Raw genomic sequence first — 18,531 nt, 5'->3', positions numbered from 1 at the left:
CAGGTTTTAAAAGTTCAAAGTGATGATTTCAACCCTTGACCTTCACACGTAAACCACGGCCCCTTTGAAGGCTATGGCGGTTAACACTAGTAAAACAATCCAAATACCTTTCCTCTGGCTAAAATTTGCAACCTATACGCCTCTCCACAACAGACACCTTTATCATATACATTCCTGGTTTGGTTTGCTGTTCACGTCTCTGGTTTCTGCTAAAGTGCCTGTCTGTGGTGTCACGCCACCCACTTTATGTCAAACACATCTCCATCAAATACAGCTTTTAAAATCTATATGCATTCCAGAAGATCCAATGACATCACCGAAAACAACTCTGACCTCTGTGTTTTTCTGCAGGTTGATTGCACAGTCCATTTACACTGACCTGCGATCAGTCTTATGGTTTTTACATTAGGGTACCAGATAGAGAAGCATAGAGAAGAACAAAACCTCATTCAGAAGTGTGAAGGAAACATACTGACATGGGACAATACAATTAATCAAAAGTGAAGAGACAGTGGGTTTTATTAGCACCAGCGTGATTGTTTTAGCAGCCCTTTGCAGAAATTACTGTGATGTCTTTTGTACGTCGTCATGGTATATTACCATTTGTATGAGGTTTACCAGCACAGAGAGCAAACGAAAGGAGAGCGCAAAGAAACTGGAAGCTTCTCAGTCCAGGTGAGCTTGTAAATATTCTCATCCAATTGAATTTCACAACAATTATGCAGTTATATTAAAGCAGGAGATGAAAATAAACTAGAATTCCTGCTTATGTTTGTGCAGCAGCTGTGTTTAAGATGCTGTGAAAATGGGCTGATGGTTGTAACAAAACATTTTTACAATGCACGTGATACAAAATTAACTTCAAGTCAATTTGACTGTGAAAAATGTGATTTTTCTGCCTTTTTTAGGATGGCTCATGCAAAGAAGTTTTCTCAAATTCCCATGTCTAAGGTTTTATGTTTCTATTGGACTTTGTTTATGTATGTTTTGTCAATGAGGATATTTGCCTGTCTGACAAACATACCTTTGTCAAAACTGCTAAATTTAGTTGAAAACAAAAAAGACTAAACTATGATCTCATCATGTGCCTTGTTTACTATCCACCTAGTGCATGCGAGATCTTTGTAAAGAGGAAGACTACACTTTCCTAAACAGTCTTGAGAAACCAAGATGAGAGTCCAGAGGAGAGCACGTGTGTGGAAAGTGAATGTCAGGAGAAGCAAGAAGAAAGGGTAAACTTGTCTACTACTTTCCATCTCGTAAACCTCCTCAAGTCTGTTTATTAGCGCATACCGACTTTCATTGCACATCTCAGCTGTTCTCTCTGTTCCGCCAGATCCGCCGTCAACAGGAGCGGGAGCAGCTGGATCGAGAAAAGCAACGTGAGATAGAGGAGCAGCAGAAGGTATGTTGACTAACATCAAAAAGTCACCGCAGGGCTATCGCTGCTGTCTGCAGTGATAACACTAATTATATCTGTCTCCACCACCCACAGCCTGAGTCTGTCCAGGGACGACAGACCTGCCTCATCAGACTTACATCGTCAGACTAATTGTGCTTGATTGCATTACGTCTGCATTGTTCCTAACTTTGGCTACACATGACCTCTGTATTGCATGGCCAGGTTGCAAAGGTAAACATACTAATGCAATAATTTCTGCTTTAAAATATTTTAGAAACAGGACTTTAGTAGTCTGGTCCACTTTAGGCATCTGTCTGATTGAAATGTCAATAAATGAATAAATAAATAAATAAATAAATAAATAACATCATGCCATGCATGCTTTTATCTACTATTTAGGAGCATGGCAAATAGATGATTCAACAAAAATACACAGTCTGTGTGTAAATCAACTTGGCGCCAGACTCCAGGAACATTTGCACAGAAAACACTGGGACAGATCTGTGGAAAATGTCCAATTTGTGTCCATCCAAAACTAATATTGATTTTTTCGGGCAAAAACACAAAGGGGACTATACAGCTCAGCTTGTCAGCATCTACTTTTCATGCTTCTAAATGATTTTACCTTATCTAAGATTTAATTGGCTAGTACTTTGACTGCAAATATTTATGCTCTTATAACAGGTCATTTGGAATAAACTCAAAAGCTAAAAAATGACTTCACAAAAGAGGAAAAGTCTTCGATGCTTGCTTGTTTTATATCCAAAATGTATTCAGTAATCAATGAGTGAATGATTACTAAATACATATTGGACTGTGGGCGGTCTGTGGGGTGAAACTAAGACTTTGGATGCAAGATGCGCAGGTTGAAAGCACATGCTACCGTTTAGCTGTTAGCAGGACGCTCAGGGAGTGTGCTTGTGTAAGTTGATGAACCCCCAGCTGCACATGGTCTGCTGCCAGTAAAGCCCAAGACTAACAGCCAAGTGTGAGGTCACTGAAGGACAGCCATGTTGTTGTTGTCCACTTGGCTGTTGTTATAAATTCAACAGCTTGAGGAATTCCTGCAACGCCTAGCTCAGCGCTCGTTTAAGAAGAAACCCCAATGGGATCAAGTTCAAAAACATTTAATTGCTCTTCCTTTCTTAGTAAAGTCGGTTGAATAGCCTTGAGCACTGCCTTTTTAATTCCTAAAGGCTATATGGACAGTCCACCACTCTCACTTCCTTCCTCTCCAGCTGCTCGAAGTCTCCTGGTGAGTTTCCAGGTTTGCAACTTGCCGTCCGCTGATTAATGTACAGGAGGGTCAGGGAGAAGTGCTTACTCTTGTTTCCCATGTGTGTACTATTTGATCCTGTTATCATTCATAACCTACATCCCCCCCCAAACCACAGTTCTCATCAGATAACCCCACCCTCTGTGTGTTTGTGAGTGTGTATTACTGGGAGAGAACAGTCTGTGACTGTTTCAGTCCTCTGAGGGAAGAGGTGCTACAGTTGTTTTTTTCTCTTATTAGTGTGAATAGAAGGCGATGTGTTTCAACGTCTTCCATATGTTGAGTACAGCTACGTTTTTATAGCTGCCTATAGCTGCAATTATCACTTTAGAGACAGGAAGTAGCACCCACATATATCTAGCTGAACCTGCATGGGTCAAGGGTCAAGCCCAGCCTCATTCCTTCAGCCCTACATCAGGGTCTGCCTCACCGGATCAGCCCTCAGACACACAGGCTTGTTTCAAAGCAATAAGAAGTGTAAAATGACATCAGACGGAAATAAATAGCTGAGATTTGAGCAAATAGTTCTGATCTGGCTCAGAGGAAAATACATCTCATGACTTTTGTGGCAGTTTTTCTGTAATTAAGGGATGATACAGAACTTTTTCACATTATAAATGGTTGTTGAAAGCAAAAATGCTACAAAATACATCAAAAAAAAGCACTATTTTTAGAATCAGCACCCCAAAATTAGAAGTATTGGATTTAATTTCTTTTAGGTATACTAAATGGAAAACTGATCATTAAGAAACCATCATGATGCTGACATTATAACCATGTGCATTTTAACATATAACCAGTCTGATTAACATATTAATCAGTAATTAGCAGCATGAAACATATCATAACAGATCATAACAGAGGTCTTTTGATTATCTTAAAGGTACAGCAGAACAAACAGGCAGTTTATTTCTAAGGGGCAAAGAGGATGGAAAATTATTACATAAGGCTAAAATTGGTACAAGAATCCGTGACTAACATTATAAGTTGACAGCAGGGTATAAAAAAAAAAATGCTACATAAATACAGCTCCCATGCTATTTATGAAATTAATGGTTTCATAACAACAGTCTAATGTTATTACAAAGCTGCAATAGACCCACCATTACAATCTTGTTTTCAGCATTGTTTACTAATCTAAATTCTCTTGTGAATTGTGAACATGCTGTTTGTTTGTATTTCTGTCTGTGAAAGGAGAAAGACAAGCAGTGGAAAAGCCATGTGGCCGAGCTGGCGGTCCAACGCAAGGCCATCCGTGCAAAGCTAGACAGACTTCGAGAATTTAGGGTGAGGTTTGACTGGACACACATGTCGTTACACCGACACACATATATAGAAACCCTACTATTGTTCCCAGGTACTGATGTGAGGCCCAAAAGCAGTATGACTGAATGTGACCAGATGTTGAATGTATCTAATGCGAAGTATGCTAACCAATACCATACCTGCCTGTCTCGCAGCGATGGACAGGCACAGATTACATCTACAGACACCAAAAAATCCTCATGAAATTTTCATGACATAATTCAAATTCCAAGTTTTAAAAAGAAACACCACTGCAGCACATTGACTAAAGGCCAAAATGGTCCATGGAAGTTGACAAACCGCAAGGCATGTCTGCTTGAAATCTCCATTTTTAGGAAGTTCACTTACAGTATAACTTCTTAAATCATCGCAGACATTGATGCATCTCTGTTTTAATTTCCAGGACTTTCAGAAGAAAGTTGTGCTTCAGGATTTGGGTCTGGATCCAGGTTCTGCAAATGAATCCGTCAAGCACCTTCTGATGAGACTGTAACCGGGTTTATGAGTAAATAATAAAACAATTAAAGAAATTAAATTCAACAATTAAAGAAATCCTTTGGAATGAATAGGTGCCGTCAGAGCAGCTTCTAAAAACATCACTAAAATCCACAAGTAATCTAGTCTGTCATCATTAACATCTTGTGAAGTGAAAAGCTGCATTGCTTCCGGCTAAAATATGAGTCTTCTGTCCATAAATATTGCTTTCCAGTAAAAAATATGTCTTGCCTGAATCAGGAGAGAAATATGCACAGATCAAGCACTGTTTACAAGCAAAAACAGCTATAAACAAATATATGGTGGATTTTGAGAGGACAACAGGGCATGGAGTAATATGGAGTAAAAATAATTGATAATGGGCTTGTTTCTTATAAACACACCTCTTTCTTACAAGATGTTAACTCATGGACTGGAGTGGTGTGGATTACTTGTGGATTGTTGTGATGTTTTAATCAGCTGTTTGGACTCTCATTCTGGTGGCACCCACTCACTGGAGAGGATCCATTGGTGAGCAAGTGATGTAATGCTAAATTTCTCCAAATCTGTTCAAATGAAGAAACAAACTCATCTATATGTCAGATGGCCTGAGAATGAGAACTATTCTTTTAAACATTCTATCAAAGCCTTAAATTCTATATATTGTTATGCAGTCATTATATATCTTTAGAAGATGTGTTAATATTTAAACCTGAAGCAAAAAGTGTGTATAAAATAACACGAGTGAAATCATATCTCTACCTCTTCTTTAAAGGAACTAACTGTAGTGAGTTAGAATAGAGTGAGTTATGGCTACTTCAGTGTTCAAAATGATTAAATAACAAACTCGCTGACTCCATGGCAAATAAATCACAGCTAACAACATAATGTGTCACATGTCCAATGTTTCACTGTAAAATCGCAGCAGATGAGTATAAATGGACAATAAATCGCATGACTCTGCGGTGAGGAGCGAGACCTGAGGTAAAGAGCGAGACAAACAGTCCAGCTCAGATTCACAAGAGGACAAGAACCAATTAATTCTCATGGCTTTCAGTGTCTTTTATGCATCTTTGGTGATCTCCAGCACAAAAGGTGGTGATGGAGAGAGACAGATGAGAAAGGAGCATGCAAAAGAAAGGACGGAAGAGAAAGAAACAGGTGGTTCCAGTGGTACAGGTCTAGCATTAAGGGAGAACAGCAGAATCGTGTTACAGCATGTCTGACCCTCCAGGGCAAGAAAATGGCACGGTCTCCAGTGTCACACATCCCTGAATCCCAGAATTCCCTTCTGCACGCCGCAGCTCTACATCACCTTAATGTGCTCTGTTATGTTTATTTCATGACAAGCACACTGAGTATGTGTAACTGGGCTGGACAGCTTTGATTTATCATCTACCCTTAATGTGCGCTGCAAAACATGTTGGAGTCTTTTCCAAAACAAGCGCTCCAGTAAATAGTTCTAGGCAATTCATCCCACCATACTGCAGCATTCCGTCTGAAATGAAACATCCATCCAAGAGTAATTTTCCCATATGCATTCCCTGCCAGCTTTACCACCCATCCACCCCTCTAAACTCCAATTCATTTAGCATATTAAATCTTTCTAAGCAATTTTGGGTCACTCAGTGCTCATTTTGAGCAATTCTAGACCATGACCTTTTATTATCAAAACTGTATGTTATTCATGGGTTCTCAGTGGCCAAAGTATAGAAATAGGGCTATGTGCAGAGAAGTAAAAGTACGCATGGAATACCTGCAGACCTACTTAATATTTTGCCACAGTGCATTGACCTTCCTGGAAATTAAAATGTATCGATGCATGTGAAGTTGTTCCAAAAGTAGTAATGGTCATTATTTGATCTCCCAATTAAATAATTACAAATAAAAATGCATGCACTTAATTGCATTGCAATATATATTGCAATTGCATATATATATTGTTTATTGTATATATAACAATTGCTCAGGCTGGTAGGTCTTTTACATGCATTCACATCATTTAATGGCAAAAGCTGATTGGCCTCTGCTGCTAATTCTTCAGCCAATGAGATTGCGTGTTCAAAATTTGAATAGTCTGGTTCAGTGTTTGCTGAAAGCTGGTCCTGCAGCAGCTATCAAAGGTCTTCTGAAATTCAGCACCTCAAGATAAGTGAACTTACCTTTTATTTTTCGTAAGAACAAAGCACATGTTGTGTGGTCTTGCATTTGTCAGTTCCTAAATGCAACGACCAAACACAAGGTTTAAATCATGTTTAATGTTTGTGTGTAAATTGCAAGATGTTTACTGGATCACATGGAATATGATGTTTGAAATGTTTGTAGTTGCATACTGTGAAAAATTGTACTTATGGTATTTAGTAAGCTAGTAGTAGTAAGCCTAAGAACACAGGCTAAGACTAAGAAAAGAAGAAAGACAGGAAATGAATGGCTATCAGTCACAAATCGGGTCATCTGAAGGTTTAGTCGAGTTGACTATGGAATGCGCCATTGGCAGAGCTTCCGTTGAAAGGCACAATGGTGCGATCTTCAAGTGTAGCTAACACCTGAAACCATGTGAAAGCCTGGTGTGTAACGACTCCAGATAAAAGCCAGTGCTTTAGGCCATTTAAGAGAAGTGAACCTGAATGCAACCCCCGGTGCCTCTTTTCTGCTTTTAGACACTGTGTGTTAGGTTAAACTACTATATAAAAGATCTAAATATAAAGAATCTTGAAACATGAAAATATGCCTTAAGCAAAAATTGCATGACTAATACACAAGACACAATATAACAACGAAAATGTGCATGCAAAGAATAATTATCCAGAAAACATGTATCTGGAAAGCGTTAAATTTGGGTCCTCTGATAGTTTAGTGATGCTTATCAAAAATCCTTCTCACATTAACAATGCATTGACTGTAAATAAATAAAAGTCCGCCCTGTGCGTCATCTCACCCTAGGAAGGAACGCCCTATGGGAGAGAGAGATTCAGGTTTGTGTCACAGATCTCATTCCAGGTCCATTGCTCATCACCATGTGCAGATGTTTAATTTACAAACCAGAATCTCTGACATCAAACGCCCAGCGTGCACCAGCACAGCGTTGTGTGTCTTCAGCTAGAACGAGAACAAATTGCAGTCAGTCACAGCAGCAATATCACTCATGTAACTGATACTAGATTATATTACTCCATGTAGGCAGATGTTATGCATAACCAAGATGAAGAACACTTGTTACCAATCTGTAAGACACAGAGAACAAATCCAGGTAAATCTGTCCCTGCGCTTGTATTGTGCTGTAGTTATGAAGAAAGGCTTGGGGGAAGATTACACACAAATGAGACACTTCCGGTGTGCATCATGCAGGAGGCTGGATTGTGATTGTGCAAGAGGACTATTGTGTTTTCTGAGGACACTCGAAAACCCTTCTTAAACGTTACACAAGAATCTGATGTTTTCACCAGTTGAATTCATTTAAAGAAAGTTCATTTCTACTTTTTTGTCTGACAAAGCCAAGAGTATTGCATAAACTTTGCATGCAGATTAAAGATATGTTATTAATAATTGAATATTTGTACAAAGAGTGCAGTGCCAGTTGATGTTGGTTCATAGTCTGATTTTTTTTTTTTGGCCAGTTTGGGTTTGTTTTTTGTTTTGTTTTTTCATTTTTGAGCATACAGCATATGTGTTATGGTGACACTATATAACAAGGTCCCATTAAGGTGCAACATCTAACATTCAACTAACAATGAGCAATCTGATATAGTATGTATTTATCTTGTTTATTAATGATTCACTGTTAATGTTAGCAGATCTATTAAATAATATTAACTGACACAACTTTTGATTTTAATAATGTTTTAGTAAATACTAAAATAAACATGAACTAAGATCAATATATGTTTTAATAGTATTTTTAATTATTGTTTCATGTTAACTAATGTAGTTAACTAATGGAAACCTATTGCAATCTATTACTGTAAGTAAGCCCAATAAAAGCAAAAATAAAAAAAGCCTGGTTTCACAACAAATACCTTTTGTTTTTTTGCAAATATCTATAATTACATCAGACAAAATGACTGTTATTACATTTATATTTCAGTTAGTATAAAAAATGTAATAATAATAAATATATCTGCGAACTGTTCAGTCCTTAGAGATGCTTTTAGACATTTTTTTCCTCATTATTAGTGGCATAGTATGGAGTATATACTGTAAGTATTATTAAAATATTTTTAAACAATAAAAAAAAAATGTATCGATTTTTCTTTCATGCCAAAAATTATTAGGATATTAGATAAAGATCATGTTCCATTAAGTTCCATTATGTCCATTAAGTAAAACTTAATTTTTTATTAGTAATATGCATTGCTACGAACTTCATTTCAACAACTTTAAAGGCGATTTTCTCAATATTTTTTGAGAAATATTTTTTCAATATTTTTTTTTGCACCCTCAGATTTTAGATTTTTTTAAATAGTTGTACCTCTGCCAAATATTGTCCTATCCTAACAAACCGTATATCAATGGAAAGCTTTATAATTGGCTTTGTGGTTCTGGGTCACATATATGCTTAAGTGATCAGTTGTATCAGTAACCTAATAAAAGTGAAATAAAGTAGAACTTGTGGAATAAAATAAAAATAGCTAACGGGCAAATAAAAAAATAAAAGATTGTAAAAATTGTACTGCTTTTTTGCTTGATGCTGCATTCAGGAGTATATCAGCCAGTACAATATAAAATGTCCCTTTCATATCTACGGTACAGAAACTTATATCACCTGTAGATGGACATTCAGGCTGAGCTGTTAAGTTGCATGGCGGCAGTCCTCTAGACTTGAGCTGCTTAACGTTTGCCAACATCTTACGCTTTTTAATCTGTGGGAAATACAAATATTTATGTGTATTTTTATCCTCATTCAGTCAGGTTGTGCATTGAAACTATATAAAGCACATAGGACTGACTTCATGGTATCTGTCAATAGCTTAATCCTCTCGAATTGTGAAGTCCAGACCCCAGGGTGAGAACACAAAAAGATCAAAATCCTGCCCTAGTAAAACAGAAAAAGCGAAGAGAAAAGCAACGTCTACTGGGTCAGGCTAGCTTTGTTTAGCAAGTGTGGCAATCATCAGGGTATTACAGTCTAACAAACAACCTGCGCAGCTGTTAGAAGTCGAAAACACAAGTGAATTGACCCCGCGGGACTCGTAGCACAATGCCTCGAGGGCAAGAAAGAAAATCCACTTGCGCATAATTGGGATTAAATATTTATTCTTCTTGCATGAGTATTAAGTCCTATGAGGCATAGTGAATGATGACTTGATGGCCAGATGTTGGCACACAACATCCATCCATGATTCCTCCCTGGATAACAGTAACCCCTGCTCAACCTTCCCACACCGGTGACGACAAATTCATGGGAGGATTATCGTTGACATGGCACAAAAAGACCAGCTGCTCCGTAATCATAAATACAGCGAATGCTGTGCGATCCGAATCTACAGCCCTGCGTTTTATCAGAAGGAGGCATAGCATAAATATATGGATTGACAGACGTGAGTTTAATTACATATTGCCTTAACGTGTTACATTACGGGCTGGATGGATAAAAAGACAAAACGCCACACGTTTCACAGAATATGTCGCAGTACCACATTGAAATTGTGTTCGTTGCACCTTAATTTACTAACACGCATCATAGTCTTTATTAACCAATATTGATGAGAACGAATACAGTCTACAGTGACGCTGTTACCTGAGAAAATGAAAGATTATTTGCCATTATATGCTACATCTTGTGGACAATGTGCAAAGCAGTTTGCATTTGGACAGCATGTACAGATTGCGCAACGTCGCCAAATGTGTGCTGCTCGTGTGCCGACAAACATCCTCGCTCGAGAGCAGATCGTGGAGAAAAACGTGCATTTGAGAGGATCCCGCTCGTGTTCCCGTGAACGCCAGTGCATGTGGAATGACTGCATCTGCAAGCGGTCCTACTAAAGCTCAAGTTTGTGTGTCAGACGTGCCTGAAAACGATAGGAACATCTGATGGTTTAAAAACCAGACGTGAAGCCTGTAAGACAGACATTCAGACTATAGTTCAGTGACCAAAAGGAGTGACCCCTCATTTTCCGGTACAAAAAAACAGGAACATAGAACCAAGGGCACCTGATTTCCAAAACTCAGAGCCTCAAACTCCAGCAAAATCCAGCGCTCAGGCACTGTGAAACACGCTCCAGACTCATTTTCTTTCACCCGACTTCCCTCACACGGCCGTGTGTTGGGTGATGTCGCTTCGGGGAGACATGGACATCTGGCGGGTGAACTGGCTGAAGCTTGCGGCTCGGGGTCGGGTGCGAGGAGCCGTGGAGGTCGGGGACACGGCGGGAGGGACCGGCCTGGGTTGGGTTTGCTGAAGAGGCAGCGAAGTCTGATCTGACATCTGCAGCTCTTCCTTCTGTTCTTGTGTCAGATCTCTAGAGAACAAGCTCTGGATCAGCTGCAACTTCTCCTTTTCCTCATTCAGGAAGACATCCACCAGAAGAGTCTTCTCCTTCTTCAGCTGCTCGCTGATGTTTTTGGGCACGTCCGGGATCACCCAGGCCACCAGCATGCTCATGGTTATCACCAGGTTCTGTAGGAGTTGGAGACGTATAAGTACATATATTCACACATGCTTTAATGGGTGTGGTGCAGAAATTAATACACATCAGTGGCTGTGATGAAAACATGTATCGTTCCATTCAATAGACAGAGGATCTTTTACACACCAGATAGCATTTCAGGTATGGGCTCTCTGCCAGTGACATATATAGAGACAATTCCTGATCACAAGGCTCATATAGAAGAATGGGGTCTGAAAAACTTTTCAATGGTTTATGCTCAACAAGTCTACATTTATTTGACCAAAAATAGAGTTAAATGATAAAATATTATTACAAGTTAAAGTAACTGTTTTATATTTAAATATATTTTGTGTAATTTTGTGTTATGTAATTTATTTCTGTGATGCAAAGCTGAATTTTCTGCATCATTACTAAAGACTTCAGTGTTACATGAGCCGTCAGAAATCATGCTAACATGCTGATTTGCTTATCAATGTTGAAAACCATTGTGCTGCATAATATTTTTGTGGAAACCATGTTTTATTTTTTCATGATTTTTGTTGGAATTATAAATGATCAACTTGAACAGTAATGCATGTCTTTTGAAGCCACATGCAAGCTTTCTGAGGAAAATACTGAATTTAAGACATTTATTCATTGAAAACCACATTTTTCCTGTCCTTTTAAGAGCTTCACAGCCATGATCACTATGAAATGTAGTTTTAGAACGACACTTGGAACCAGTGTTGCCAAGTCTGCGGGCTGCTTTTCATGTCAGCGTGTTGAAGTGACCCCAATAATGTGATATTAAACCCCTGGAATCCGAATTTTATCAGGGGAATCCCACCAAAAAAAAAGTGTAATTTACCCCTCAGAACACGATTTTTCCTGGGTGACCCCCTCGAAATGCGATTGGGCTAGTTTTAAGTAGCAATTGGGTGGGTTTTGTGAAAACCTGGCAACCCTGCCTGGAACAGCATTCAATTTTTCTAGTGGACTATAACTTTAACTGTTTGGTTCACTGTTTAATTGCATTTCAATACAATTAGTTTCCACCCACATCTGCTGACAGCAGGACATTTCTACTGAGTTGCAGCAATTATTTTGACCAGCATATAGACTATTAGTCCTAACGTGCAAAGACTGCATCATTTATATGTGGTTGAACTTCTCACGTTGCTGATGTAGCTACTGTGTGGCTTTTTCATTTGTTTGGCTTTGACTAAAAAAGAACAAACATTTACGTTCCTTCATTCATAATCACTTAATGGCGTTCATTAGGAGTAAAGCTATTTCATTTTAAGATTTCAGATTGGAGGTAATGGTAAAATAAGTAGTTTGTACCTGGAACAATATGACGAAACCTAAACGAGCCGCTAGAACTGACCAGTACTGTTTGGAGAACTGGTAAGGCTCAGTCGACCATGGAGGTTCTCTGTAGTCCTTATACCTAAAATGAGCAAAAAGAAAAGACATCCCGAGTCATTTAAGGCTAATTCATCTCCAGCGAGGATTCGTTTGCTGGTTGGCAATAAAAATAAACAGAAAATGTAAAACACATGCTCAACACATGCTTCTAGCAATACTATAAAGGGCAAAACAACACAACAGCATGATTAATCATGATGAAGACATTTTAAGGGCAAAAGAAGGAACTGCATCTTTGATGTTTCACTTTGCAACTACTTTTTATTATTTTCTGTCTGGGATGCAATAAAGTCATTCTATAATTTAGGGGACATTTCGCACCAGGAAAAAAACAATATGCTTGCTCAATAAAACAACCATTAGTTTCAGTTGATTTATTTTATCAGTGTAACTTATCTTCTAGTTGCCAAGCTCAATTATTAAACACCATTTTGATATTTCATAGAAAAAATGTGTTTTCCCTGGTGGTGAGTTTGTCAACTACAGACAAACTGTGTTGACAATTTCAATGGCAGGCTTCATCTGCTCAACCAAATGTAATTTTTGTGATCAGGTTAAACTCAAATTGAATATTTACTTTAATTAAAATAATAAAAATACAGCTAGATTGTATAAATAAATAGCCTTGACTTCATTATTTTGAATTTGTCAATTCAAAAAGCAGTCATTGCAACAATTAGTTTAAGAGACAAAGGCAAATTCATGCAAATTGAAAAACAAAATATATGTGAGATTATAGTATGTCCATTCATTGATCAAATTTGATATTTCTGAAGAAAATAGTTTGAGAAAAAAAATTTTTAATTATCATCAATGGACATGAAATGTACCCTAAATTATAGAATGACCCTAGTAGTGATAGTAGGAGGAGCCAGTCTTGGACATGTTGACTGAAAACTGTGCATATTTTGATTATATCTTCAGGCCTAATTCATTAGACCAGGCTGTTCCCAAAAGTTTTGATTTCCTCTACTAAATTATGAAAAGTAAACTCTGAGTCTTTAATAACCCACCAAGGACGTCGATTTCATGGCCATATACAGTAATCTACGTGGAATGTGTTAGGCTGGTTTTGATTTCCTCAGACAGTCAGATATCTTCATCTGAAGACATGGTCCCTGGGGTGAAGTCCTTGTTTGGTTATACTAGTCCAGAAAGGGCAAATACGGTGCAGTAAAAACATGGGCTTGATTTTTTCCTCGCCCCTATTTTAGAATGCTGACAAGCTTGCTTATTTTGCTCCCTCTCCATCTATCTGTCCTCTTAACAAACAGACTGGGGGTCAAAGGATCCCAGACATCAGATTGCCACTTCTCTTTGGTCCGAGTAGCTACAAACGAGCGTAATCTCGTTCTCAACTGCTTGAAGCAGAAAAAGCAGACAGGTTCTGATAAAAGCACTTTTCTTGACATGCTTCTGATCTGTGTTGTGAAGGCCGCCCAAGATAATCAAAGCAGTGGTGAGATCTCACACTTCAGGGTGATGGAGTCCCATCTAGAGGTTTTTCTCCCTCTCTCTTTCCTCCACTTCTGTGTGAGGGTTAAACGCTGTTAGCTATCGTAATATGGAAATAATTCTTTCCAGGGAACCGATAAACACAATAACTATAACTGTCAACACAAGCAAACAGCACTGCTTCATTAGAAAATAATTTTTCACATTAAGACGGTTTATAAAACTGCTCAGGCCCACACAAAACCTGTGCATGTTCTTCCACATTTTCTGCTCTGGTTTTAAAGGAAAATCCACAGAATTCTTTGGAACTGTTTACGATTTTGTAAAATGCATTACAAGTTATATGTATATCTAATGTAACGGATCTAAAAGGCAAGAGTTTTTGGGAATGACAGTCGGATTCTGCAGAAGTCTATTCACTAGCTGGCCCATAAGCAATCTCAAAGCTAAACGAACTGACAAGCTTCCCTCCCTATGTGGTACAGTTCTTTGTAATTTAGAGCTAAATTAAATACTCTGAACTGGATAGGCTGGTTGATTGTTTATGAGTGTAAAGATATAAAAGAGTCTAAGCTTTCCACATACAGGTGTGGAAAAATCTGAATACACGTAATCTCCCCAGGCGCCATTCAAGAAAAGATTAGTATGTTCGGGCCATAATAGCTTCGACACATGTTTATTTCATATACGATTTAGGAGCTGCAAATGAGGAATCCTACAGCTGTTTACGGCAGCCATTCTGATGTGAAAAATCACTTTGCTTACAACTATTTTCCGCTTTGAAAGAAATGTCCAAAGTTGCGTGTTTTATCAAAGCAATAAGCAGCTGTGATTTTAGCACAGGAAATGTATGCTCAATAAATAGTTTGCTTTAGTAATAATAATTATTAGTAACATAGTCCATTTTTCCAACCTGCAGAATGTAATGTCTTTGCCGAGACCGGAGACGGAAGGCACAGTTCCTGGTTTAAAGTTGCTGACATTGAAGTAAGAGAGCGTGTGGTTGATGAATCCATGCATCGTCCCCGTCTCACTGTACATGTACTGGTAGACCAAGCGAGGGATGAAATCTGACGTGAAGGAGATGACAAAGGCCTGAAATGATAAAATAGTAAAAGAGATCAAAATATGTCATTAAAATGTAAATGCAAGAAGTAGAAACTATTTTAGCTAGCTGCTAAAGCAACAGTTCTCTTTTCAATTAGTTTAACTTGATGTACAAAAATATCTAAAACTAAAATAAAATAAATAAAAACTATACAGACATATTAAAAAAAGAGTAAAAATGTATTAAATTTGACAAAAACACAAGATATATATGATAATAAAAACTTTAATGATACTAAAATAACACTCATTCAGACAACTAAGGAACGCATAAAACTGAGCAGTATCGCTGATAATGTGTGGCATTTAATTGGCTTGGAAAAGCAATTTATAGCTGTGACATTAAACGAATACTTGATTTCCAAAAGAACAACACAGCTGGAGTGAATCAGATGTCGGGCTTCTGAGTAAATGTGGCTTTCTTAATAAAAGTTCAGAGAGAAGCTGAAGGATCTTTACCATAAGGCTTACTAGAATATTCCTCTCATACTGGGAACATTACTAACTATTAAAATAAATCTGCTGGGGGTTTATCATTCAATTTCAAGTAGGAGAGACATGCATGAAGCAAACTGCTCATCCATGCAATGTTAGAACAGAAATTGTGACATAAACTGATTCCTTTCATGAATAATGTGAACCTAGACATATAAGTATGAAGAATCTTGGTCATCTAAGTCTTATAAAAACAATACCAATGATGCACCCTGGGGTCTTTATAAATCCCTCTATATGATGAAGAGAACTTGTATGACTACCACATAGTTATATAACAGAAGCTCACATTGATGATGACTGAGAACTTTCCCAAACCACTCAAGATGTTGTACCAGATACCTGTGTGAGAAAACAATTAAATTCAGAGGTTAAATTAGTAGATTCAAGTATTATTAAGAATGCAAATAAACAGTTGTGGTGTAAATATTAATGCAAGGTTTTCACCTATATCTTTGGCTCTAATGGCATCTGGCCGGCGAAGCTCAGTGACGAACTTCTTGGCATCGAGGCGAATCTCGATGACATTGTTTAAGAGGGCGAAAAGTGGAGCCAGCGGGAATGAGGCCACAAAGAGTGACACGAAACCAAACTGAATGACTGCAGAATGACAAACAAAGAAACAAACATAGAGATTACATTCTGAGACATTTGGATTACAAATCGAAGTTTGACACATTAGTAAGTCTGCTCTCTATTACCAGACATTAAATATTGATTTTATATAAGCATTCATCGGTTTTGGGGTCGGTGATATGATAATGTTTTTGAAGTCTCTTACGCTCACCAAGGCTGCATTTATTTGATCAAAAATACAATAAAAACTGTGAAATTGTGACATATTACTACAATTTAAAATTAAAAGTGTGATACTTTTTCTTTTTTTGGATTTTTGATTAATAGAATGTTTTTATATAAAATATTTTATATTTACAGTTTTACTGTCACTTTTGATCAATTAAATGTATTCTTTCTGAATAAAAGCAAGAGAAAAATTTCAACAACAAAATAAATCTTACTGATCCCTAACTTTTGAACAGTAATGATGCAATAATAAATAAAAATAAATAAAGTATCCCTATACAGTATATGTGTACACAACAGTGTGTAACCTTGTGTTTACATAAACAGATCAAATAGCTTCTCAAGAAATTTCCACAAATCATTGTAACAATGGAAAAACCACTGCTTATTTGAGGTGGTTATTTTCTTGGAACAGAATGTGTCTTTCTACAGTAACTCGACATTATCAGCATGGGTGTCAGGCACAAAGCTGATTATTTGTCAATCAACAACACACGGAACATAAGCCTTGTGGGAAACTGCATTTCCTTTTTTGGCTTGATTGACACATGGTCTTTTTCTGTGCAACATGCAAACAATGGATTCGAGAGCGATCAGGCTGGAGGGTATCCTACATAAACATCCATACGAGTGGGTCTCATTCCCCCGCTCTCACTGAGAATATCTTTCACGGTATGTAGGTGGTGATCTCCCTCAAGTGTTATTAGTGAAATTCTTGAGTTCATCTTCAGTTTCTCCCCAGTCATTTCTTTGATTCAAAGAATCTCATAAGTGCTTCTTGTATGAAAAAATAATAAATCTGTTTTACTTGGCAGTGGATTAAGGCATCCATACATTTTCGAGAAAAGACTTTGGTGCAGGTTTTCTCATGCACAGGTCTCTGATAGACAGTTATGCAACTCGCCTGCACTTCAGGGAGTAAAGCAACCGTTGCACATCAAACCACTCAATCAACAATCATAATAGGGAACCATAATAAATTTTCAAGATCATATAATTACAGAACAAAGCACTTAGAGACAAATTAGTGTGCCTGCATTCAATTTTATATGACAAAAAAGAAAAACAAAACAAAAATATTTAAGACAGACCTGTTTCAAAGCTGTTTCGAATCAAGTTTTTTTACAAATGTGTCAGGAAACATCAGTCTGCATCTTACGTTCTCAACATAATTGTGTTGTATAAATGCAGGATGAATAATAGTAATTCAAGTTTGCATTGGTGTTCAGATGTTTAACTTTGCTGTTTACTCACTAGGCTTTCAGATCTTTTGCAGACGCCTTAATGTCAACTTACATAAACACTAAGTCAGTTGTATAGCCACGTTAGCCAGTGTAGATCCTTTCCCGATTGTAAACACAGCTGTAAAACAAATGCTTGGGCTGTAGGCCCAATTCACATGTTCATTCATAATTGGGACCCTTAAAACCATCACAAACTCTACTGAGTATCTTTCGTGAAACACTGGGGCGTGTTAAATCTAGAATCTGTGCATTCCTTTGACAACAAATCCTGTGGTTCCCGCCGAAGGGCATGAGTTAGATTAACCAGATGTGTTCTCACAACGCTTCACCCTGAGGATGCTCTACTTTCGCTTTTACACATAGTGGAGAGCGTCACTCACTCATCTCCATGTATTCAGGTGTGAGTCCGTCAAAAGGCTCCAGGTCATAGTCCATGTGCCACTGCTGGCGGCGACCAGGCTGCTCCACAATCTCCTTGGGCGCCCGTTCCTTGTCCTTGAGGGTGCGGCACAACTTCTTCAGCTTTCTAAAACGGGAAATGAGAGGAAGAAAGAGAGAGGCAGAATGTAAACACACAAACCGTTGCTATAAACTTGACGTTGTAGCTAAAATGACCCAGACTTGATAGTGAGTCAAGTGTCAGGTTTGTTTCTACGAACTGCATATGAATTTATGCAGACACGTTGTGTGCTTTGTTCATACTTGCATAACTATTACTATTGTTTGTACTGTACATGTAGATTTTAAAATCAAAAACAACTGCACTTTTTATATATGTTTATACTAACATGTAAGTTGTCAGTTTTTGAAATGCAAAACGACTGCACTTTTCTATATACATATATTATAAACTGTTACTTTATAATATTAAATATTCCTAACATACATATACAATATAAATGATTAAATTATCAATATCTAATTATAATATATTTTTATTATATTTATATATAT

General features: G+C 37.6%; 2 protein-coding genes across 3 annotated transcripts in view; one reads left to right on the top strand and one right to left on the bottom strand.

Annotated features, from left to right (window-relative positions):
- The first annotated feature begins 909 nt into the window (after positions 1 to 909).
- LOC127164403 (uncharacterized) lies at positions 910 to 5,313 on the top strand. The gene is given in 6 exon segments (XM_051108347.1): positions 910 to 951; positions 1,109 to 1,168; positions 1,170 to 1,232; positions 1,337 to 1,405; positions 3,873 to 3,965; positions 4,387 to 5,313. Coding segments are annotated over 6 exon segments (417 nt in total). The 3' UTR covers positions 4,477 to 5,313.
- A 4,380-nt stretch (positions 5,314 to 9,693) lies between these two features.
- Positions 9,694 to 18,531, bottom strand: part of ano2b (anoctamin 2b) — a 33,645-nt gene continuing 24,807 nt past the window's right edge. For both annotated transcript variants that reach the window (XM_051108303.1, XM_051108304.1), the window contains 6 exons: positions 17,958 to 18,103; positions 15,977 to 16,129; positions 15,819 to 15,871; positions 14,841 to 15,022; positions 12,389 to 12,494; positions 9,694 to 11,073 (listed from right to left, as the gene is read on the bottom strand). In XM_051108303.1, coding sequence (XP_050964260.1) covers positions 10,705 to 11,073; positions 12,389 to 12,494; positions 14,841 to 15,022; positions 15,819 to 15,871; positions 15,977 to 16,129; positions 17,958 to 18,103 — 1,009 coding nt within the window. In that variant the 3' untranslated portion in view covers positions 9,694 to 10,704. The remainder of the gene's footprint in view (positions 11,074 to 12,388; positions 12,495 to 14,840; positions 15,023 to 15,818; positions 15,872 to 15,976; positions 16,130 to 17,957; positions 18,104 to 18,531) is intronic.

The sequence above is a fragment of the Labeo rohita genome, chromosome 4 (assembly GCF_022985175.1).
Source record: "Labeo rohita strain BAU-BD-2019 chromosome 4, IGBB_LRoh.1.0, whole genome shotgun sequence".
NCBI classification, from domain to species: domain Eukaryota; kingdom Metazoa; phylum Chordata; class Actinopteri; order Cypriniformes; family Cyprinidae; genus Labeo; species Labeo rohita.
Note: the sequence above shows the minus strand (reverse complement) of the source record. Positions and strands in the feature narration are given on the sequence as shown.